Here is a 21,523-nt window from a genome sequence, read left to right as displayed (position 1 = left end):
AAACTGGGTAGGATCAGGCAGGGGCGTTTATTGTCCAGTACATAGCAATCCATGGCATCTGCAGCAGATGCTTGGAGTGGGAGTCCTTTCTATACATCCCATCCCCACATGGAACACTGGGGAGTGGGGATGGGTAGAACTGATTTCAGGAGCACCAACCATTCAGTCAGGGATTAAGCAGCCTGGACTCAGGTAGGAACTCAGCACCAGAAAACAGGGCTCCCCAAGGTCTTAAGGAGGGGAACAGAGACTTCTGCCTCCATCCATGCATGTCTACAGAGCCAGGCAGAGTCTCAGGTCCCTACTTTAGAAGACTGGAAGCCTTGTACCTCCACCCATTCCTCTTTTCACCCTATTCCACAGAGGGAAATAGGTCTGACGTCTTGAGTAGACTTCCTCTCAGGGCCCAGTCCCTGCTTCGTCTGTCATGTACAGGCTGACATCACTGAGACCTGCCTGCCTATCCCTATGGCCAAGATGGCACAGGGGTCCCTGAGGATATTAATAAATAGGAACTGGCGGTCTCTGGAGGCAGCTGGCCAAGTCCAGGCTAGGGGAGGAAGCCTGGTGTGGAACCCTGAAGAGCCACCACCATCCTCAGCTCCTCCTGTCGTGTCTCCTGGGGGTCACGATCTGGTAGTTGGTTGGGTGTCCTCCCCTCTTGCCTCGAAGGAGGCTGGGGGTACCCGTGCCATCAGGGCCTACCCCGGATCCCAGCTCTGGTTCTGCCGGAGGGAATAAAGAGAAAAGCTATATTAGGGGGTGCATTCACATTCATGAAGAGTGGGGGAACCCACTTTGTGCCCTGGGAGGTAGCAGGGTACCCTGGCATCCTAGAGATGGAGCTGTGGGAAATAAGGGTACAGAAGGCTGGTTAGTACTTCCCCACAACCTCTGCGTCCCCAGCCATCTGATGCCTGATTTGTCTAATGGGGATGGCCGGGCTCACCACTTTTACATGCTTGGCATATGAATAATGCTCCCCAAGTAATCAATTTGGATTGATTTGGAGTGAAGGTGAATTCTGCATCATCCAAACTTCATTGCAAGGAAACCAAACTAGAGAAGAAACTCTCTTTCCTTGGATTATAGCACCATTTGGAGGAAGGGCTTAGTAGAGTCAGGCTTTGCCCCGGAGCAGCCTCAGGGAAAATGGACCTGTCTGATTTCTAAAACCAGGGACATTTTCAGATAGACTCTGAGGCCCTAGATGGCATCAGCAAAGCCTGAAGTCAGTTACCAAGGGAGTTGTGGTGAGATAAGCCCAAATCTACATATAAGCTGAACCCCAAGCATGAAACAGCATGCTTGCCCCCCCCCCCCCCCCCCCCCCAGGAAACTAACATCCTTCAAACCCCAGAGGGTGCTCTCTTGTCCAGGAAGCCCAGCCCATGCATATCCTTTGGTAGCCCCTAAAGCCAGGGAGAAGGTCAGGGTAGGCGGTTTTTCTGGTGGGGGAGAGCCTCGGGATGGGGACTTGGCCAGGCCTTTCCTTGTTCCTAGGACAGACAGTGGGACGCTCGATGATGACTGCTTCCCACAGAAGGTGCGGCTTAGGGGTGGGCCACTAATGGGGCCTGGCTTTTCCCAGGTGCCTTGTACATCCTCCAGGGGCTACCAGGAGCTTAGCCAGCTAAGGACGGGGTCACCGCGTCCCTATTCAGCTCCTCTACGCTATCCAGCTGCCCCTTCTGCTGTACCACGCTGAGAGGAGGAGCACCTGGAAATGTGCTGAGAATCTGGAACTTGGGTCTTTGCTCCAAATGGTCCCTCAGGTCATTTGGAGGCAATGAGGGATGAAGGACAGGTGCCAAGAGGCTTCAGGGGAGGGGCTTGCTATGTCTCCATCAAGTCTCATCAAGGCTGCTGAGGCCAAAGGAGGTGTAGCAGATAGTCCCTGATGTTTCTAGAGGTCAGAAAAGCCACACGGCTAACGGTGGGGATTAGAAATGGACCGTGTCAAGCAAAACCTGACAAAGTTTTGCTCAGTAGCCCAGGTCAGCCTCAAATTCGCTATCCTCCTGTCTCAGCCTTCCAGTGCTGAGATCTTAGGCACATAGCCACCATTCTTGGCTTGGACATACACTCCAACCTCCAGATCTTGTCTCACATCAGACTTCCTGACAGAGTTGTCCCTCCACCTCCACCAGACACAACCATGTATCTTCTATGACCCCCTACATGGTCCCCTCTTCCAAGAAGTCACCAATGTCTAGCAAGAAGGGCCCAATCCTTGGGTACTCCCTTTGAGTGTCTAAAGTGACTGACGGACAGCTCCCCAAAGCCCAGCTACTTTGACGGGCATCTCCCCAGAGCCCAGCTACTCCGCAGGGCCCAGTGCCCATCCAGACCTAGCGCCAGTAGGTGCTTCCTGGTTTTGCTGACCAAAGGATTGGTTTTAGCCCCGACCCAACCCTCCTCCTTCACACTTAAGGCCTTTAGGGGAGGTTGGACACAATCTGGAGGCCTCTGGGCAATGATGTGCATGAAGGAACAAAGGACAGCCAATGGGTGGGGCCTCTCGGTGGGCAAACATTCCTGTGAAGGGCCAGCCCCATCTTCCCACACCAAAGCTTCACCCCAGGAGCCAGGTGCAGGGTGGAGGGACTGCCCCTACCCTGAGTCAGAAGCCTAACTGCCTTTCAGGCTGCCTGAACCAGCCTTCTAGAACCTTCCCAGTACAGCTCTGCTTGGTGTTCGTCTTCACCTCTCAGAAATCTCGAGGGAAAAAACTCTGTAGACTTCTTAATCTCTGATTCTCCTCTGCTTGGTCACTCACCTATGATCCTTGCCTTTCTGGGCTCCACTGAAATATCACCTCCAGGAAGCCCTCCTGGACTGTCCCCTCATGGTGACAACTGACTAAGGACTTGTACACACGAGGTAAGTGCTCTACCATGGAGCCATGTCCCCAGCAGGCCAGAGGCATACCTATGCTCACTACTCTTCTTGGCTTTTGCTATCGGTGCCAGCCCCCACCCCCACCCTAAGCTACGCCAGGGCAGGGCTACATCGTTTGGTTATGTTGGAGCCCGGGCCGATAGGTGGCTGCCAGAACACGAAAGCTGGTTCGCTGTGCCAGGTTCTATTTCCTTGATGAAAGGAAGGAGCAATGTCTTCTGGCCCAGACCAAGCACTGGGAGACATCATGCCCAAGCCTGCCTCAGGCCCTTCCTGGGTGGGTTTGCCCCTGCCTGCCCGCCCCGCCATTACCTGGCCAGATGATGGCTTCCAGCAGGGTGACCCGTCTGGCCAGGAGCTCCAGCTGGGCCTGCTGCTGCCGGAAGCTCTGTAAGCTAGGAGCCTGATGGGAGATTGAGAAGAGCAGACGGTGCCGAGTGTGGCCTCTAAGGGCCGGGCTGGGAGCCCAGTGGTGGGGGACACAGAGAGAGGCTGATGGACTTCAGGGCAGGCAGGGGTCTGGACCAGTGTCCATCAAACCTCATTGTACCCCTAGGAGGTGAGGAGAGGGCGTGCCTAGCTCCTCAGGTAGCCAGGTGAACGGGAACTAGGAGGGTGAATGTCAGGCTAAGGATCTGGCTCCCTTGAGCCCTGGTAGGGAGCTTCAGGACACACTAGGACTACAGTGGCAATGTGAAAGGGATACAGGGGCCAGGAAGGTAGGTCCTGTGAAAGTCTCCAGAAATTTATGGGGAAACTGGTCAGAACTGGCAAGTGGTCTATTACCCAGAGTTCTCTGGGTCCTGAGTCTGACTCTGTCACCCACAGTTCCCTGCACTTTTAGAATCTAGCTGCATTGCTCACGACTTGTCAAGAGTTGAAGCCCAAGTGGTTTACAACCTTGATCCATAATTCTGTGGGCTTGGGCTCTGACTGTGTGTGACCCATGACCCCAGTATGGCTAGAGTTTGCTTGTTAACCTTAATGCCTCACTGATCAGAAGTCTGGTTTTCTTTTTTCTCTCTTTCTTTTCCTTCCTTCCTTCCTTCCTTCCTTCCTTCCTTCCTTCCTTCCTTCCTTTCTGAGACAGGGTTTCTCTGTAATGGCCTTGGCTGTCCTGGAACTCACTTGTCGAACAAAACCAGGATGGCCTTGAACTCACAGAGATCCTCCTGGCTCTGACTCTCAAGTGCTGGGATCAAAACCATAGGCCACCACACTTGGCTTAGGAATCTGGTTTCATTGCCCATAACTCCTTGCAAATCTCATCCTCCGCTGTCTCCACGTTCCTGAAGTCCTGTAACTATATCACCCACACTGTCTAGAGAGAGGCACACGGATGGGTTCAGGTGCAGGACCTTCCCCTGTAGAGCAGGAAAGGGTTGGGTAGCCTCTGTAGCCTAAGCTTCTTCAGCTTCAGAACTGGACTCAGGCCAGTTACACCCCAGGACGGTTTGGGGAGGCTGGTAAGCAGGGGCTGGGCTGGCCGGCCGTCTGTCTGTCTCTACTCACCATAAAGCCCAATCATTGTTTCCAAGATTAAAACCCTCTCAGCTAAAATCTTCAAAGCCTCGCGTAGTTGGTGCAACCCCTCCCCCTGTGGAGAAAGAGACAGATGCAGCCGTGATGGAGGGTTGGGAGGGGACCCCACAAAGCCTGCCAGTGGCCCCTGCCCAAATCGGGACAAGCACCTGTAGCCCTGTACCACCTGCCACAGCCCAGGACCCACGGACAGCCAAACAAGACAGAGAGGGACAGGAGGGAGGCAAGGCAGGAGGAAGCGACCCCTGAAGACCCCCTCAGAAAGTTCCACTTGATCCTAACTGGCTGCAGATTGTGCCACTCTGGAGGGCAACTCCTCTGCTTGCCCCACAGGCTGCCATTCATTTGTTCCCAAGGCCCTGGGGAGCCAGCTTGTCCTCTCATCTCCATTCTCATGTCCTCTGCCCAGTTCCTGTGACATCCCTGCCACCATCTGTACGCTGGGGGCTCTCTGCTCTCTCCTTCCTCCCTCCTCTCTTCTCTCACTCTATTTCTTCCCATTTTAAATTCTTATTTTTTTTATATTTATTTATTATGTATACAATATTCTGTCTGTGTGTATGCCTGAAGGCCAGAAGAGGACGCCAGACCTCTTTACAGATGGTTGTGAGCCACCATGTGGTTGCTGGGAATTGAACTCAGGACCTTTGGAAGAGCAGGCAATGCTCTTAACCACTGAGCTATCTCTCCAGCCCCTAAATTCTTAATTTTTAAACATCTTTCTCTTTACTCATAGTCTTCAGATTGACTTTTTGCTTTAAGCCATCACGCCGCCTCACCCTAACGAACTCTATCAGGGAGAGCAAACTAGTGATTCTGTCCCCAGTAGAATGGGGAGTAAGTGAAAATCAAAAGACTTCAATAGCATTGCTGCTTAAAATGAGGCTGAGCTGAGACCCCAGCTCCATCCCCTTCAGGAGACCGGTCCCACATTCTCTCTGCCAGCACCAGTCCCACATTCTGATACACCTTGGGGAGACCCTGCAGCCCAGCCCCTCCCAGCAGCAGCTGAAGGCATCAGTGTGTTCCCAGGGGTGTGGCAGTGGGTCTACCAAGCCCCAGGGCTCTCCACTTCCCCAAAGCAGAGGCTCATTCAGAGAGCTCTCTCGGACTTCCAGTTTATTCTCTCCTTCCCTAGCACTGGGTCCATGGTCTTCACTTCACGTTCCCTCCCTAAACAACTTCCAAAATTGAGTGTTTTCCAACAGAGCACCAGGATGGTGAGACAAACCATCCCAAGCCTGACAGCATCTAGAAGAGCCTCTCGGCATTTAGGATAGGACAGGCGAAGGGATGCTTAGTATGCACACATCTCCGTGTGTGTGTGTGTGTGTGTGTGTGGTGTGCACACACGTGTGCCCGTGAGGACTTATATAGAGGCCAGAGGAGAATGTCTTCCTCTTTGTTCTCCATTATATGTAAGATTTTTATTACATTTAGTGTGTGTGTGTGTGTGTATGTGTTTATGTGTGTGTATGTGTTTATGTGTGTGTATGTGTTTATGTGTGTGTGTGTATGTGTTTATGTGTGTGTATGTGTTTATGTGTGTGTGTATGTGTTTATATGTGTGTGTGTGTATGTGTTTATGTGTGTGTATGTGTTTATGTGTGTGTGTATGTGTTTATGTGTGTGTGTGTGTGTGTGTTTATGTGTGTGTATGTGTTTATGTGTGTGTGTATGTGTTTATGTGTGTGTGTGTGTATGTGTTTATGTGTGTGTATGTGTTTATGTGTGTGTGTATGTGTTTATGTGTGTGTGTGTATGTGTTTATGTGTGTGTATGTGTTTATGTGTGTGTGTATGTGTTTATGTGTGTGTGTGTGTGTGTGTTTATGTGTGTGTGTATGTGTTTATGTGTGTGTGTGTGTGTGTGTGTTTATGTGTGTGTAGGCCTCATCGTGCCACAGTGTACATGTTGAGGTCATAGGCCAACTTGTGGTCACAGCATGTGTGCAGACAACAGAGAACAAATTAAACGAATCGGTTCTTCCTTCCCATCACTCGAGTCCTGGAGACTGAACTCAGCCCTCAGCCTTGTGGGAAGCATCTTCCCCAGCAGAGCCACCTTGCAGGCCCCTTCCTCTTATTTTCTACATTAATCTTTGAGATAGGGTCTTTTTAAAAAAATATTTGCTCTGATTGTTTTATGTATGTATGTATGTATGTATGTATGTATGTATGTATGTATTATGTTCTGCCTGTGTGTATGCTTGCAGGCCAGAAGAGGGCACCAGATCTCATTACTGATGTTTGTCATCCACCATGTGGTTGCTGGGAATTGAACTCAGGACCTTTGGAGGAGCAGGCAGTGCTCTTAACCACTGAACCATCTCTCCAGCCTGAGATAGGGTCTTAAGGTGAACCTAATGTGTGCTGTCTCAGCTAGTCTGGCTGGTCTTTGGGCTCTACCTGTTTCCAGTTCACCATGCTAGGGTTACAGGCATACGTGCGATGCCTGACTCCTGTGTAGTACTCCTGTTTGTGCAGCAAGTGCTCTTACCCAGTTAGCCATTTTCCTACCCCTTTTTATGTGATGTGTGTATGGTGTGTGCATGCATTTGTACACGGATGCTCACATTTGTGTGCACACACGCATGTGCATGTGTCTGCAGGCTAGAAGTGGACATCAGGGTTTTTTCTATCTATTTATTGAGGCAGCCTCTCTCAACTGAACCCACAGTTTGCTCTGGTAATCCTGCTTCTGTCTTCTAAGCTTTGGATTTAAGGGTGGGCATTTATGTGGATCCTGGGAATTCAAATTCTGTTCCCCACAGGGCTTGCTATCTCTCCAGTTCCTCCTCCCTCCTCCCCTTCTGTTTTGAGATATATCCCTCTGTAGGTCAGGTTAGCTTCAAACTCACAACAGTTCTGCTTCAAACTCCCATGAGCTGAAACTCCAGACATGAGCCCCGACACCTGGCTCACCATCTAACCCATTGAAGCAATGATTCCCCATAAGAACACTGAAGCACCTAAGAGGACTCCCAACACGTCCATTAGGAGCTTGTTCATTCCCTGGGGCATTCCTTATGCTCCAGCTGTCCTGTTAATATAATAAAGATTGAGCTACTCATGGGTCACTGAATTGCCATTTCAGCCTGGGGTACTGGGGTCACTACAGGTCACAAATGCAGAGTAATCCCTCTTTGAGTATCATGGAGCAGGATGCGAAAATGGATGATCCTGGGGCTGGGGAGATGGTTCAAAGGTAAGAGCACTCCCCAATAGCGAGGACCTGAATTGGAGCCCCAGAATTCATGTAAAAAGCCACCTAATGCTCATAACCCCAGTGCTGGACAGGTACAGAAAAAGGGAGGTTGCTGGCTGCTAGCCTCGCTGAAAAATAGTGAGCTCCCAGGTCCATTCACAAGGGAATAGGGCAGAGAATGATACATGTGCACACAACCACACACTTGTATACACACAGGCACAACACACACAATCACACACTTGTATACACACAGGCACAACACAAACACTGCACACACAATCACACACTTGTATACACACAGGCACAACACAAACACTGCACACACAATCACACACTTGTATACACACAGGCACAACACACATACTGCACACACAACCACACACTTGTATACACACAAGCACAACATACACAATCACACACAACCACACACTTGTATACACACTGGCAAAACACACACAATCACACACTTGTATACACACAGGCACAACACACACAATCACACACTTGTATACACACTGGCAAAACACACACAATCACACACTTGTATACACACTGGCACAACACACACACACTGCACGCATTTGTATACCACTGGGACAACATACACTGCACACAACCACACACTTTTTTTTGTTTGTTTTTTGAGACAAAGTTTCTCTGTGTGACAGTCCTGGCTGTCCTGGAACTCACTTTGTAAAACAGGCTGGCCTCGAACACACTGAGATCCACCTCCTGCCTCTGTCTCCCAAGTGCTAGGATTAGAGGTGTGTACCACCACCACCTGGCTTACAACCACACACTTGTATACACACAGGCACCACACACACACACACACACACACACACACACACATACACTGCCTTGCTGCCCGTCCATGCTCCCACTGGTCTCTGAACAGGCTGCTCACAGCCTTCTTGAGTCCTTTTCTGGCTCCAGTCCATCTATCAGGCATTCAGAGACATACTTTGCAAACAAAAACCTGACCATACCATTCCCTCTACTTCTTTTTTTTTTGTTTTTTTTTTTTGTTTTTTTGTTTTTTTGTTTTTCGAGACAGGGTTTCTCTGTGGCTTTGGAGCCTGTCCTGGAACTCCCTTTGTAGACCAGGCTGGTCTCGAACTCACAGAGATCCGCCTGCCTCTGCCTCCCGAGTGCTGGGATTAAAGGGGTGTGCCACCATCACCCGGCCCCTCTCATTCTTTAATTTTTTTTTAAAATGATTTTTTTTGAGATCCTTGAGTATCTCATTCTGTAGCCCAGGTTCACCTTGTGGCCATCCTCCTGCCTCAGTCATCTGAATGCTGGGATTACAAATGTGAGCCACCATGCCTGGGTTCAGAAATACTAAAACAATGTCCCAGTGGCCACCAAGGTTTGAATTCTTTAATGCGGCCTCCTAGTTTTTGAAAGCCTCTAGCTTCTGTCACTTGCTGCCTGTCAAGCTGTCACTCTGCAGACATCCCAGGCTCACTCCGACCCCAGGCCCTTTGTACAGACTGCCCCTACTTCTCAACTACCCTGTGACTGGTTATGTTCCCTTCATCGCCAATACACTATAGTCCCAAACACAGCTAAATTCCTTTTGTCCTGTGACTGGTGACCCCGGCTCATGGTGACTTCTCCTGGGGACTGAATCTGTGCTGCCCAGCCCTGAGCTTGGCATACAGAAGAGAAGCTTCGGGAAAAAGCAGTGGGTTCCCAGGCCCCCTCGGGGGATTTGCATGTCTCAGCCTGTTTCAGTTCTGGCCCCAGTTTGCCATCAGTTTGCTCTGAAGAGCCGGGCCTCAGTTTCCCTGTCTGAACAAGAGCTTCCCTCTTAACTAGGTAGAGTAACTCAGGCCAGTCACTCAGCTCTTGCAGTACATGACTGTGACCACCTGGTGACACTGCTGAGCCACAGCTAAACTTGGCAGATAGCTCAGAAAGCTGCACTACCCCTAGGGGGCGCTGGTAGGTGCAGTGTATCTGTAGAGTGTCCACAGGCTATTTCCACTGTACTAGGATCCCTACCTCCCTCCAACAGAGCTGGTCCCTCAGCCCAGAAGCCTCATGCATCTGCAGCCCAGCGAAGCCTTTCCCAGGCAGCAAGCAAAGGAAGAAGTGCAGGGGGTAAAAGAAGGAAGGCGGGCAGGTAGGGGTCCTGCTACCTCTTGGAATCCTTCCCATAGGTGGTCCTAGGTTCAAGGTCTCACCTGGGGTAACCCAAGGTTCCCATGCAGAGACAGCTCAGCCTGGCTCTGCTGTGACCTGGATTTTCCCCGTGCCTTCCGGGATGGGTGAAAAAAGCCCGTTTTCTCACCCAGGGTCTCTGGGAGAGTGACGGGAGGCAGAGGTTGCTCACATGGGAGAGTGAGGGTGGAGAGGGGGGAAGCAAGCATCTTGGAGAGGTAGCAGGGCCCCCACAAGTCATGGGCTACACGGAGGCAAGCTCGTGCAGGATGAGGACTACACGGCTGTATCCATCACTGACTCCATGACCACAAACAGGGAAGACATGGCTTGTGGCTGGTGCTGGCCACACTCTCAGGAACAACAGGAAGGCGCAACGACACCTCCTAAAGAGTACCCAGGCTGGCTTACTCGACCCTGCCTATTTTCCAAATGTCTCCCATGCCAGCAGTGGCTGCCAGGTTGTGTGTGCATCAGGGCATGATTCGTTCTAGGCTCATGCGTCTTTAGCAGAGTAGACTCTCGGGCCCCAAATCTGTTCATCAGTTATCTCCACTGACCTTGAAGGTCCCCAGGACCTCACATGCATCATAAGATTTTTGAGTGTGTAAATCGTAAGTTTCTGGGTCTCTCTTTCCGTTGCTCAATCCCTGCTAGGTATGTGACAGTTTCTAGGCCTCCCTTTCTCTTGTTCACAGTTTGCTTTGTAGCTGGTAGCGTCTAGATCTGCCTCATCTCATTTTCCACGGTTCTCTGTGCATATGACAATTTCTAGGTTTCCCTTGGGGACTGCTTGAAGTATGTGATAGTACCTATTACAGATCTTTTGGGTACAACAGTTAGGTCTCATGACCTCATTAACTATGCCAAACACATATATAATGGTTTCAAGGTTTCCCTTCCCATACTTCCTAGAGTCTCTATGTGTATGTTGGTTTCTAGGTCCCTGTCCTTTGTTCCATGAATCCTTTGTCCCCTGTGCTTCCCTTTTTTTGTTTCCTGACTTTCCTAAGGTCCTTTTCTGTTTGGGTGTATTCTGACTTCTCTTTCCCCTTCCTTCCGTAGACAACAGGACAAAGCCAAAACCTTTGACGGGGGGGAGGGGGGGACGGGGACCCTGGAAGTGGAGATGCAGTCTGGGTCACCGAAACTGCCCAGTAGAAACAGGCAGATCCTCCCGGGCTTGGAAAGGCAACAGAGGGTAGGTGGGTGAAGACAGAGACAGAGACAGAGAGCATGGGTGGGGGCCGCTGGGAGGGCTGGTCCTGCCTAGTGGGGGTACCAGGAGGGGTGTGGGAGCAGAGCTCCTGCAGGTATGTGACTAGACACACTCAATCCCAGGATCTACTGGGGACAGAATTTTTTTCCTGAGTACCCAGGGCATGGGAGGACAGGAGGAGGTAGGGTAGAGGAGGGGAAGATGGGGAGGGCAGGGGGAGATAAGGGAGGGCAAGAGAGGCAGCAGAGGGCAGAGAGAGGCAGGGGAGGGCAGGGGGAGGCAGGGTAAGCAGGGGGAGGCAGGGGAGGGCAGGGGGAGGCTGGAGGAGGCAGAGAAGGCAGGGGAGGGAGGCAGGGGATAGCAGGGAGAGGCAGGGGAGGGCAGGGGGAGGCAGGGGGAGGCAGGTGCAGGGATGCAGCTTACCCAGTGACTCTTCTCACCAGGGTCTCCTTTGGGGCCAGGTTCTCCCTGAAAGGAGAGTCAAAGTCAGAAGCAAGGAAGAGGGGGGTGGGGGGGCATGAGGGAGAAAAACTCAGAACAATTCAAAATGACAACAGGGGCAACTTCCCAGCATAGGTGGGTTAGATCCTTGGGGGAGAGAGGAGCGTGGCACCCAGGGAGCAAACGGCTGGCAGACCTGAGCAGACTTTCCTCACCTCCCATCACATCGGAGGCAGAGCTTGGAAACACCAGTGATTTTCCGTGAAATCGCAGAAAACCCAGGCCTTAAACTAGAGCACACAGGCCAGGGCTAGGGAAGCTTTCTAGGACCAAGAACAAAACCAAAATGGATTTTCTGTGATAAAACTGAATTTCTGAAAGAGTGAGGTGACGTCTGTAATTTAGCCATGGGCACTCAGCACTTCTCACAAGAACAGAACGGAGTTCTTCAGGCATTACCACTCTCCTCCAACAACGCATATGAGAGTCACTAGCTATGTGAAGAACAGGAAACGGGAAGCACATCTATGAGAGAAATCAGTCAACAAAATCAGATCCATAGCTGACTGGTGTTGTCAGCAGAAGACAGGTATTTACTATATCCACGACGGGCTGGAAAGCCGGCTCAGAGCTTGAGAGCACTGGCTGCTCTCGCACAGGACCCGGGTTAGATTCCCAGCACTCACACGGTGGAGCACAACCATCTGTAACTCTAGTCCCAGGGGATCCAACACCCTCTGCTGACCTCTGCAGGCACCAGGTACACATGTGGTGCACAGATATACATGCAGGCAAACACTCATACATATAAAATGAAATTTTAAAAAAATAATAAAAATCTATGACAGATATCTGGATGATCAGGATGATTCTGCAAACCTGAGCACCAGAGAGCCTAGTGGTTCGATTCCTGGAATCCACAGGGGAGGGAGAGAGATGCCTCCTGAAACCTGGCCTGTTTTCCATACATGCTCCCACCATCAAACACACACATAACAATAGTAAAGAAAATAAATAAATTAAAAATTTTTTTTAAAGATTTATTTTGTTTTCCAAGACAGGGTTTCTCCATAGCTTTGGAGCCTGTCCTAGAGATCCGTCTGCCTCTAGCTCCCGAGTGCTGGGATTAAAGGCGGGCACCACCACCACCCAACCAAAACTTTTTTTTTTTTAATATTTATTTATTTATTTATTTACTTATTTATTTATTATGTATACAATATTCTGTCTGTGTGTCTGCCTGTAGGCCAGAAGAGGGCATCAGATCTCATTTCAGATGGTTGTGAGCCACCATGTGGTTGCTGGGAATTGAACTCAGGACCTTTGGAAGAGCAGGCAATGCTCTTAACCGCTGAGCCATCTCTCCAGCCCCCAACCAAAACTTTTAAAGAGATATGTGCTCATGAGTGGTACACCAACAGAGGCCAGACGAGGGTGTTGGGTCCCCTGGAGCTGGAGTTGCAGGCAGTTGTGAACCACCTGACAGAAGTGCAGGGAATAGAACTTGGGTCCTCAGGAAGAGCAGTTATGCACACTTAACCACTGAGCAATCTCTTCAGTTCCCTAAAAAAAATGTTATAAAAGAATCATTTGGGGGGACTGGAGAGATGGCTCAGAGGTTAAGAGCACTGATTGCTCTTCCAGAGGTCCTGGGTTCTGTTGCGAATTAGGTGAGTACAATAAATAACAAGGCCAGCTCAAGAATAACAGTTATATTTTAATGGTTAAAAAGGGGAAACTCACATTACAAGAGTGGGAGGTCCGATGTCCTATCTGTCAGGCGGGCACCATGCAGAGAGAGCAAGCGCACCTGAGTCCTCCCCGTTTTTTCTCCCTGGGGGTCCAGGTCGCCACGCCCTTAATTATATGTGATTGATTGACAGAGTTTCCCCATCAGAGTTCAATTCCTAGCAACCACACGGTGGCTCACAGCCATCTTTTTTTTTGTAATATTTATTTATTTATTATGTATACAATATTCTGTCTGTGTGTATGCCTGAAGGCCAGAAGAGGGCATGAGACCTCATTACAGATGGTTGTGAACCACCATTGAACTCAGAATTGAACTCAGGACCTTTGGAAGAGTAGGCAATGCTCTTAACCACTGAGCCATCTCTCCAGCCCCCTCACAGCCATCTATAATAAGATCTGGTGCCCTCTTCTGGCATGCAAGTATACATGGAAGGAATGTTGTATACATAATAAATAAATAAATCTTAAAAAAAAAAAAGAATCAGTTGGGCTAGACATGGTGGTACATGCCTGTAATCCCAGCTTTTAGTAGGCTAAGACACAAGGATTGCCTGGTAGGAGTTCAAAGCCAGCCTGAGTTAGACAGTGAATTCCAGACCTATCTAAGCTACAATAGAGATCCTGTCTCAAGAGAAAAATAATATAAAAACAAACAAAACAAGAACTCAACTAGGATTGATATACTATGTGACAAGATGGAGAATGTGAAGAGACATAAATTGTTTATAAAAAATCAAAGGGTGTCGGGCAGTGGTGGCACACACCTTTAATCCCAGCACTAGGGAGACAGAGGCAGGTGGATCTCTGTGAGTTCAAGGCAGCCTGGTCTACAGAGTGAGTTCCAGGACAGGCTCCAAGGCTACACAGAGAAACCCTGTCTCAAAACAAAAACAAAAACAGATAAACAAAAAAGGAAATCCTGAAAATAAAGTCTCATGAGACGTGGGGCCAGTGAGACGCTTTAGCAGCTAATGCTACTGCCGCTAACCATGAACATCTGAGTTCAACCCTCTGGACCACAGAATGAGGAGAGAATCAACTATTGCAAGCTGTCCTCTGATCTTCACTTGTGCCATGGCATTCCTGTGTGTACACACGTACAAAATAAATAAAATGTGATAAAATATTTAAAATTCATTAATAGAGCTAACGAAAGATTGTACAAAAAAAATTAACCAATTTTGAAGAAAAGCTGACTTAAACTGAAGCGCAAGGGAAAAAAGCATGCTTTTAAACACTGGGCCGGGGAGACCTCCTGACGGGTATGTGCTCTGCAAGAATGCAGTCTGGGCCCCAGGCCATCACCGTGTGTAACTGCCGTTCCAGGCAAAGAAGACAGTGGGCCAAGAACATTTCCCATTTCCCCTCGACACATTGTTTTCCTTCAAATTTGATTTCAAAACAAAGCAAAATACACTTTTTTGTTGTTGTTTATTTGTTTTTTGAGACAGGGTTTCTCTGTAGCTTTGGTTCCTGTCCTGGAACTAGCTCTTGTAGACCAGGCTGGCCTCGAACTCACAGAGATCTGCCTGCCTTTGCCTCCCTAGTGCCGGATTAAAGGAGTGTGCCACCATGCCTGACAGGAAAACCTACTTTTAAAAATTATTCATTTTATGTGTATGGGTGTTCTGCCTACAGGCAGGTCTGTGAGCCAAATGCGTGCCTAGTGCCCAAAGAGACCAGAGAGGGATCTGGACCCTTGAGTTATAGATGGTTGTGAACTGCCATAGAACCTGGGTCCTCTGGAAGAGCAGCCAGTGATCTTAACCACAGGGTCATCTCTCCAGCCGCGGAGAAACTATACCTCCTGAAACTAATCTCTAGAGTTTCGTGAAAGTCTGAGCTGCCTGGGAAAGGGGATATTCATTCCCAAGTCCTCCTAGTTCCCAGAACACAGGGTAAGGCCCAACTGAGGGCATGTCAGAGAGCCCCCTGCCCAATACCTTAAAGACAGAACAGACATCGCAAACCACAACAAAAACTCCAGCTCCCCACAACAACCACTGCATTATTAAAACCTGTCTGCCAGTTTCTGGTTTGTCTACTTGTCTGTGTGTATGTGTGTGTGTTTGTCTGTAGCCCAGGCTGGCATGAAACCATTGATGCTCTGCCGGGGTCACAGGAGTACGGCGCCATGGCCAGCTTTACCGCAGTTTCTTTAACTCAGAGCATCATGGCCACTGCTCAACACAGAGACAAGGCACACTGGAACAGTTCAAAGACACTGAACACACATCAGAATAGAGTCACAGATGGCAGAAATGTTGGGATTACTTTAAAACCGACTGCTGCCGAGGGATGCAGTAGCACACATCTCCAACCCTGGGACTCAGGAGGCAGAGGCAGGAATAGTAGGAGTTCAAGGTCTTCCTCAGTGTGGTGGCTATGTTGGTTGTCAACTTGACTGCAGCTGAAATTAGCTCAAACCCCAGAATGGCTGGGCACTCCTGTGAGGGAGTTTTTGCTTAATTAAATCATTTGTAGTGGGAAGATCAACTACTAATCCAGATCTTTTTTTTTTTTTAAGATTTATTATGTATGCAGTGTTCTGCCTGCATTATGCCTGAAGGCCAGAAGAGGGCGCCAGATCTCATTACACATATGGTTGCTGGGAATTGAACCCAGGTCCTCTGGAAGAGCAGCCAGTGCTCTTAACCTCGGAGCCATCTCTCCAGCACTCATCAAGATCTCTCCATATGTATTCATTCTATAAATTCTGTAACTCTACAGCACTCTGACTAATAATACACTCAGCTACATAGTGAGTTCAAGACCAGCCTGTGATGAACTAAACTGTCTTAAAAAATATAACTTACTGACTAAAGTCATATAGTGTATGGGGTGGTGTAACAAGGAGGCAGAGGCAGGTGGATCTCTATGGATTTGGGGGGGGGGGTCAACCTGGTCCAAATAGCAAGTTACAGGCAGCCAGCCAGGACTACATGAGATTCTTTCTCTAAACCAAAAACAAACAAGCCCCCAGGCATATAAAGCCCTCAGTTTAAAGCACAAAGGGGTATGATGGGGTGCAGTAGAGGCTTGCCTTGCATGCATGAAGGGCTTCCTCCCTCTGCAGTGGCCTTAGGTGACCCATGAAAATGGCTCCCTACTCTCTCGACCTAGAATCTCCACAAAGCCACGCAAATCAAGAGGTTCCAATCTTTATGTTCATCTTAAGGACACTGTGAGGCTGCCCAGGCCCCCAGGGGTATACATAACCCAATGTTTTCCAGGCATCTGGAAGATGTCACCTTACAGAAATAGCGTGGGCCATTCCAGGGGTATTACACAATGTTGGAAGAGCCCAGGACAAACAGTGGGGCTGGACACCAGGACACTAGCTTTAAAAAGTGTTAAATTTTAGTTATACATGCTTTTTAAAAGGCAGTCACGCTGAACTGAAAGATCAGTGAACACATCTAGGCGAACAGTGTACCAACTACTGGCTCATGTGACTAGCCATACATGAGCTCCTCCCAGCCCCCGCCAATACATCAACTCCCCTGCCACACGGAGACAGATGATCACACTGAAGAGGAAGGCATGGTTCCTCAGCAAGATGGAAGATTGTCCAGAAGAAAAATGTCCCAAGAAACTGAAGAACCAACACTTAAAGGACGGGGATAAATTTGGCATAATCTAATGCAAATAAAAGCAGAACGTGGCAAAGGATGAAGAGGCAGAGGTGGGGCTGCGGGGACAGCTCAGTCGGTGAGGTGTCTGCTACACCAGCATGCAAGCTGAGTGTGGATTCCCAGTGCTGAGGTGCAAAGCTAGGTGTGTACAAGGCTAGGTACACACACACACACACACACACACACACACACACACACACACACGGTAGAAGAATATGTAAGAGTAAAATAGCAATAGGCGACCAAGTAGAAAATAGTAGCAAATACGGCAGACATCAGCCCAACACTATCAACTACCCCTTGCTACATCAGTGGTATATGTGCTGGCTGGTTTTTATGTCAACTTGACACAGGCTAGAGGTACTTGGGAAGAGTGAACCTCAGCTGAGAAAATGATCCCATCGGATCGACCTGTAGGCATACCCTTAACTAGTGATTGATGTGGGAGGACCCACATCTTCTCACTATGGGCAGTGCCAGTCTGGTGGTCCTGGGTGCTATAAAAAAACAAAACCAAAAACGTTTATTGTCAGGCAGTGGTGGCGCACACCTTTAATCCCAGCACTTGGGAGGTCGAGGCAGACAGATATCTAAGTTCGAGGCCAGGCTGGTATACAGAGCAAGTTCCTAGACAGCCAGGACACACAGAGAAACCCTGTCTCAAAAAAAAAAAAAAAAAAAAAAAACAAAACCAAAACTCAACAAATCTCACAGACTAAACAGTCAAGCAGATACTCACATTAAATAGAAAGACATAATAAAAATAAATCTTAAGAGGCCAGATGGGGCTGGAGAGTTAGCTCAGCAGTTATGATCACTTGTTGCTCTTCTAGAGGACTCTGAGGCTGGATTCCCAGCACCCACATGGTGGCTCACCGCCATCTGTAACTCCAGTTTCTGTGGATCCAGTGACCTCTCCTGACCTCCGCAGGAACCAGGGGTGGCGCACATACATAGAAATGCAGGAAAATCACTCATACACATAAAATAAGGAAATCTAATTTTTTACAAAAGGATCCAATAAAGTGCTTGCTGAGTTTAGACTTCCAGCACCACATGGCAGGCTGAGCATGTGGCTTTACCTGCTCCTAGAACTGGAGCGCAGGAACAGGAAGATCCTGAGGTTTGCCCATTAGGTGAGCTCTGGTTCAGTGAGGGACTTTGTCTCAAAACCGAACAAATGAATGAATGAACAAATGAAATGGAAAGCAATAGAAGGCGCCTGATATTGACCTCTGGCCTCCAACATATGCACACACACACAATACACACAAGATTAAAAACTAAAATGTCTTTTAAGTTGTCTCGGTCCCAGTGTCTCCTCACAGCAGCAGAACAACAACTCAACAGAAGGCAGTAGGGCACAGCTACCCTGAAAGACACATTGGCAGTTTCTCTGATTTTTTTGGCAGGGTTTTGTGTATTCCATGCTGGCCTTGAAATCTGAAGCTGGGGATGACCTTGAACTTCTGATCCTCCTGCCTCCAACTCCTGAATGCAGGGATTGCAGGTGTGCACAACCACGCCTAATTCATGTGGTGCTAGAGATGGAACCTGAGAGCCTTGTGTCTGCTGGGCAAGCATTCTACCAACTGAGCGGCATCCCAAGTGTAACCCTGGCAATTTGTTAAAAACTAATCTCTGTGGTCCAGCAATTATGCTCATCGGTCTTTTACCCAAATGAGCTGAAAACTTTGTGCCCCCACAGAAACCTGCCTATGGGTGTTCATACAGCACTGTTCATAATTTCCAAACCCTGGAGACAACCAAAGCATCCTTCAGTGTGCAAATGGATGAACAAATTAATACACCTAGACAACAGTGTTATTCAACACTGAGAAGTCACAGGAAAACATGAAAAGGCTGAAATCCGTATTAGTGAGTGAAAGAAGCCACAGGAAAAGGTTATATACTAGAAGAGTCTAACGACAGGACAGTCTAGAAGAGGCAAAACTATGGAGAGGGTGAAAAGATCAGAGGCGGTCGGTAGTCAGGTAGGAAGGAAGGATGGACAGACAATGCATAGAGAGTTTCTAGAGCAATAAAACTTTATTGTACTGACTGGCAGTACTTGGATGTTATGCCTGTTACAGCTTTCAAACCCTCAGAGTGAACAAATCTAAGAAAGAACGAGATCCTTGTTAGTGCAGGTCCGTCCAGTGTCATAGAGGGGTTGTCAACAGAGGAGAGGGTGTGCACGTATGTGTGGGGTTAGAGCTTTCTGCACTTTCCACTGAACCTAAGGCTATTATATAACATTTGTGTTAATTTTATTAATTAACTCCCAAATCCTGTAGGAGGCATAGAGGTCTTGGTGCTCACAGATGTGCAATAGGGGAACTTGGAATGTTAGCTCAGAGTTGTTCCTTCAAGGGAAGGAGTGTAAAAGCCATTTCCCACCCAGAGAGCCGGAGCAGACCTGCTGTCTAGCCTGGTGACCTCTGAGAAGTCTGTGCAGCTGAGATCTTCTGGCACCAGACTCTTTTCCAGGTCCGCTTTCATAGACTTGTGTTTTCAGTCAATCTACAGAACCTACTTTACGGAAGGTGTCAAGTATACTTCACAAAGGGTTTCTATGTAGTCATGTGTGTATTTAGCTCCCTTTGTAAGCTTTGCTGTGGACATGGGATTGAGTTCGCCAACCCCAGAATAGTTTTCACCAGGCTGTGCAGTGTTTCAATACACCCAAAATAAGCAACTCCCAGGATGTGAACCAGCACCGGCTACTGCTGCACGGAGCTGCCTTTTTGCCTCCTGTGGCTTGTGGCTCTGCTGCCCATGAAGGTACAGAGAGCCCCACACAATCCCCATGTACATTGTTACTATACCTGTTTACAGATGACCAGAAGAAATGGTGAGCAAAGAAAAACTGCACAGGTCCAGGAATCTTAAGGAACCCAGAGCAGGTGAGACACAAGAATACCACACCATACCACACCTAGCCACATCACTGCCATATCTACTGAAAACCAAGGCTAAAGAGAAATGTTAAAAGCAAAAGGGTCACACACACACACACACACACACACACACACAGAGGGTGGGGGAGGAAGAGAGTGAGAAGAATAGTGACAACTAATTTATTGTGAGAAACTATATAAGCAAGAAGGTCATAGAGCAATCATTACCTTTAAAATGGTACAAGATGATAATTTTATATCCAGAAAAAATGTCTTTTACAATAAAACAACAATAAAGAGTACCTTAACCGGGCATAGTGGTGCATGCCTTTAATCTCAGAACTCCGGATGTCTACATGTCTACGAGTTCAAAGACAGCCTTGTCTACATAATGAGTTCCAGGACAGCCAGATATAGAGAGACCCTGTAAAGCCTGTAAAGTATCTTACTATTGATTGATTTTTTTTTTTTTGGTTTTTTTTGAGACAAGATTTCTCTGTGGCTTTGGAGCCTGTCCTGGAACTCCCTCTGTAGCCCAGGTTGGCCTTGAACTCACAGAGATTTGTCTGCCTCTGTCTCTACCTCCTGACTGCTGGGATTAAAGGCATGCACCACCACTGCCCGGTGGTTTTTAAAATTCTTGTTGATGAATGCTTTCCCTGCATGTATGTATGTATGTATGTGCACCATGCCCGTGCAGTGCCCATGGAGCCCAGGAGTTGGCACTGCATGGTTGTGAGCCACCAAGTGACCCTGGGAACCAAGTCCAGAGCCTATGTAAGACCGACAGCAAACAGCAGGTGCTCCTAACCACTGAGCCATCTATCTTCCCAGTCTCGGTTTTTTGTTTGTTTGTTTGCTTATTCTTACTTTTATTTTTATTTTATGTTCTTTGGTGTTTTGCCTGCATGTGTATCTGTGTGAGGGCACCAGAAGGCCTGGAACTGGAGTGACAGACAGTTGTGAGCTGCCGTGTGGGGGCTGGGAATTGAACTCAGGTCCTCTGGAAGAACAGTCAATACTCTTAACCTCTGAGCCAACTCTCCAGCCCCACCTACTTGTTTTTTTAAGGCAGGGTTTGTAGCCTAGGCTGGCCTGGAACTTACTATATAGACCAAGCTGTTCTCTTGAACATTTGGCCTCATCCTCCCATACATTGGGAATATACGTATGTGCCAGCACGCCTAGCTTTCTCATTTATTATCAATTAATTAATTAGTTAGCTAGTTATTGCAATGGTTTGAACTCAGAGCCAGACAAGAGCTCTAACACTGAGCAACACACCCATCCCCTAAAAATAGTTTTAGCTAAATTTAGAAAAGCTAAAGGATGTTCTTTAGGCTAACAGGAAATGCTATCAGTGGTATATGGTTTGGTTTTCATCTTCAGCGTGGGAACAGTGCATGCATCAGATTGGCATGTCTGTGGGGCATTCTGATGGCTAACAGGGCCCAGTCCACCGCAGGCAGTGCCACCCCTGAGCAAGTGCTCTGGGTTATAGAAAGCTGGCTTGAGCACGTCCCAGTGTAACCATATAGGTCATATTCCGTCATGCCCCCTGCTCTAGCTCCTGTCTTCAGCTTGCACCCCAGCTTCCCTCAATGACGGATGGTAACCTGTAAGCCAAACGAACCTTCTCTCTTCTCCAGGCTGCTTTGGTTATGACGTGTATCACAGCAACAGGAAGCTAACTAGGACCGACAGAACTCTGGATCCACAGAAAGGTACAGCATTAGAAATGAAATAGCATCAGA

General features: G+C 48.5%; 1 protein-coding gene across 4 annotated transcripts in view; it reads right to left on the bottom strand.

Moving 5' to 3' along the window:
• Window positions 1–20: 20 nt before the first annotated feature.
• LOC121436515 (EMI domain-containing protein 1-like) overlaps window positions 21–21,523 on the bottom strand; it is a 48,114-nt gene continuing 26,611 nt past the window's right edge. For 2 of the 4 annotated variants that reach the window (XM_041636485.1, XM_041636487.1), the window contains exons 13-15: window positions 11,465–11,509; window positions 4,414–4,498; window positions 21–725 (exon numbers count right to left, since the gene is read on the bottom strand). In XM_041636485.1, the coding sequence (XP_041492419.1) occupies window positions 598–725; window positions 4,414–4,498; window positions 11,465–11,509 (258 nt within the window). In that variant the 3' untranslated portion in view covers window positions 21–597. Of the gene's footprint in view, window positions 726–3,213; window positions 3,305–4,413; window positions 4,499–11,464; window positions 11,510–21,523 lie in introns of all 4 variants that reach the window. The other 2 variants (XM_041636484.1, XM_041636488.1) reach the window with 2 other exon arrangements.

Source organism: Microtus oregoni, unplaced genomic scaffold, assembly GCF_018167655.1.
Source record: "Microtus oregoni isolate MIOR12 unplaced genomic scaffold, Mior012 000049F_ref0000343, whole genome shotgun sequence".
Taxonomy (NCBI): domain Eukaryota; kingdom Metazoa; phylum Chordata; class Mammalia; order Rodentia; family Cricetidae; genus Microtus; species Microtus oregoni.
Note: the sequence above shows the minus strand (reverse complement) of the source record. Positions and strands in the feature narration are given on the sequence as shown.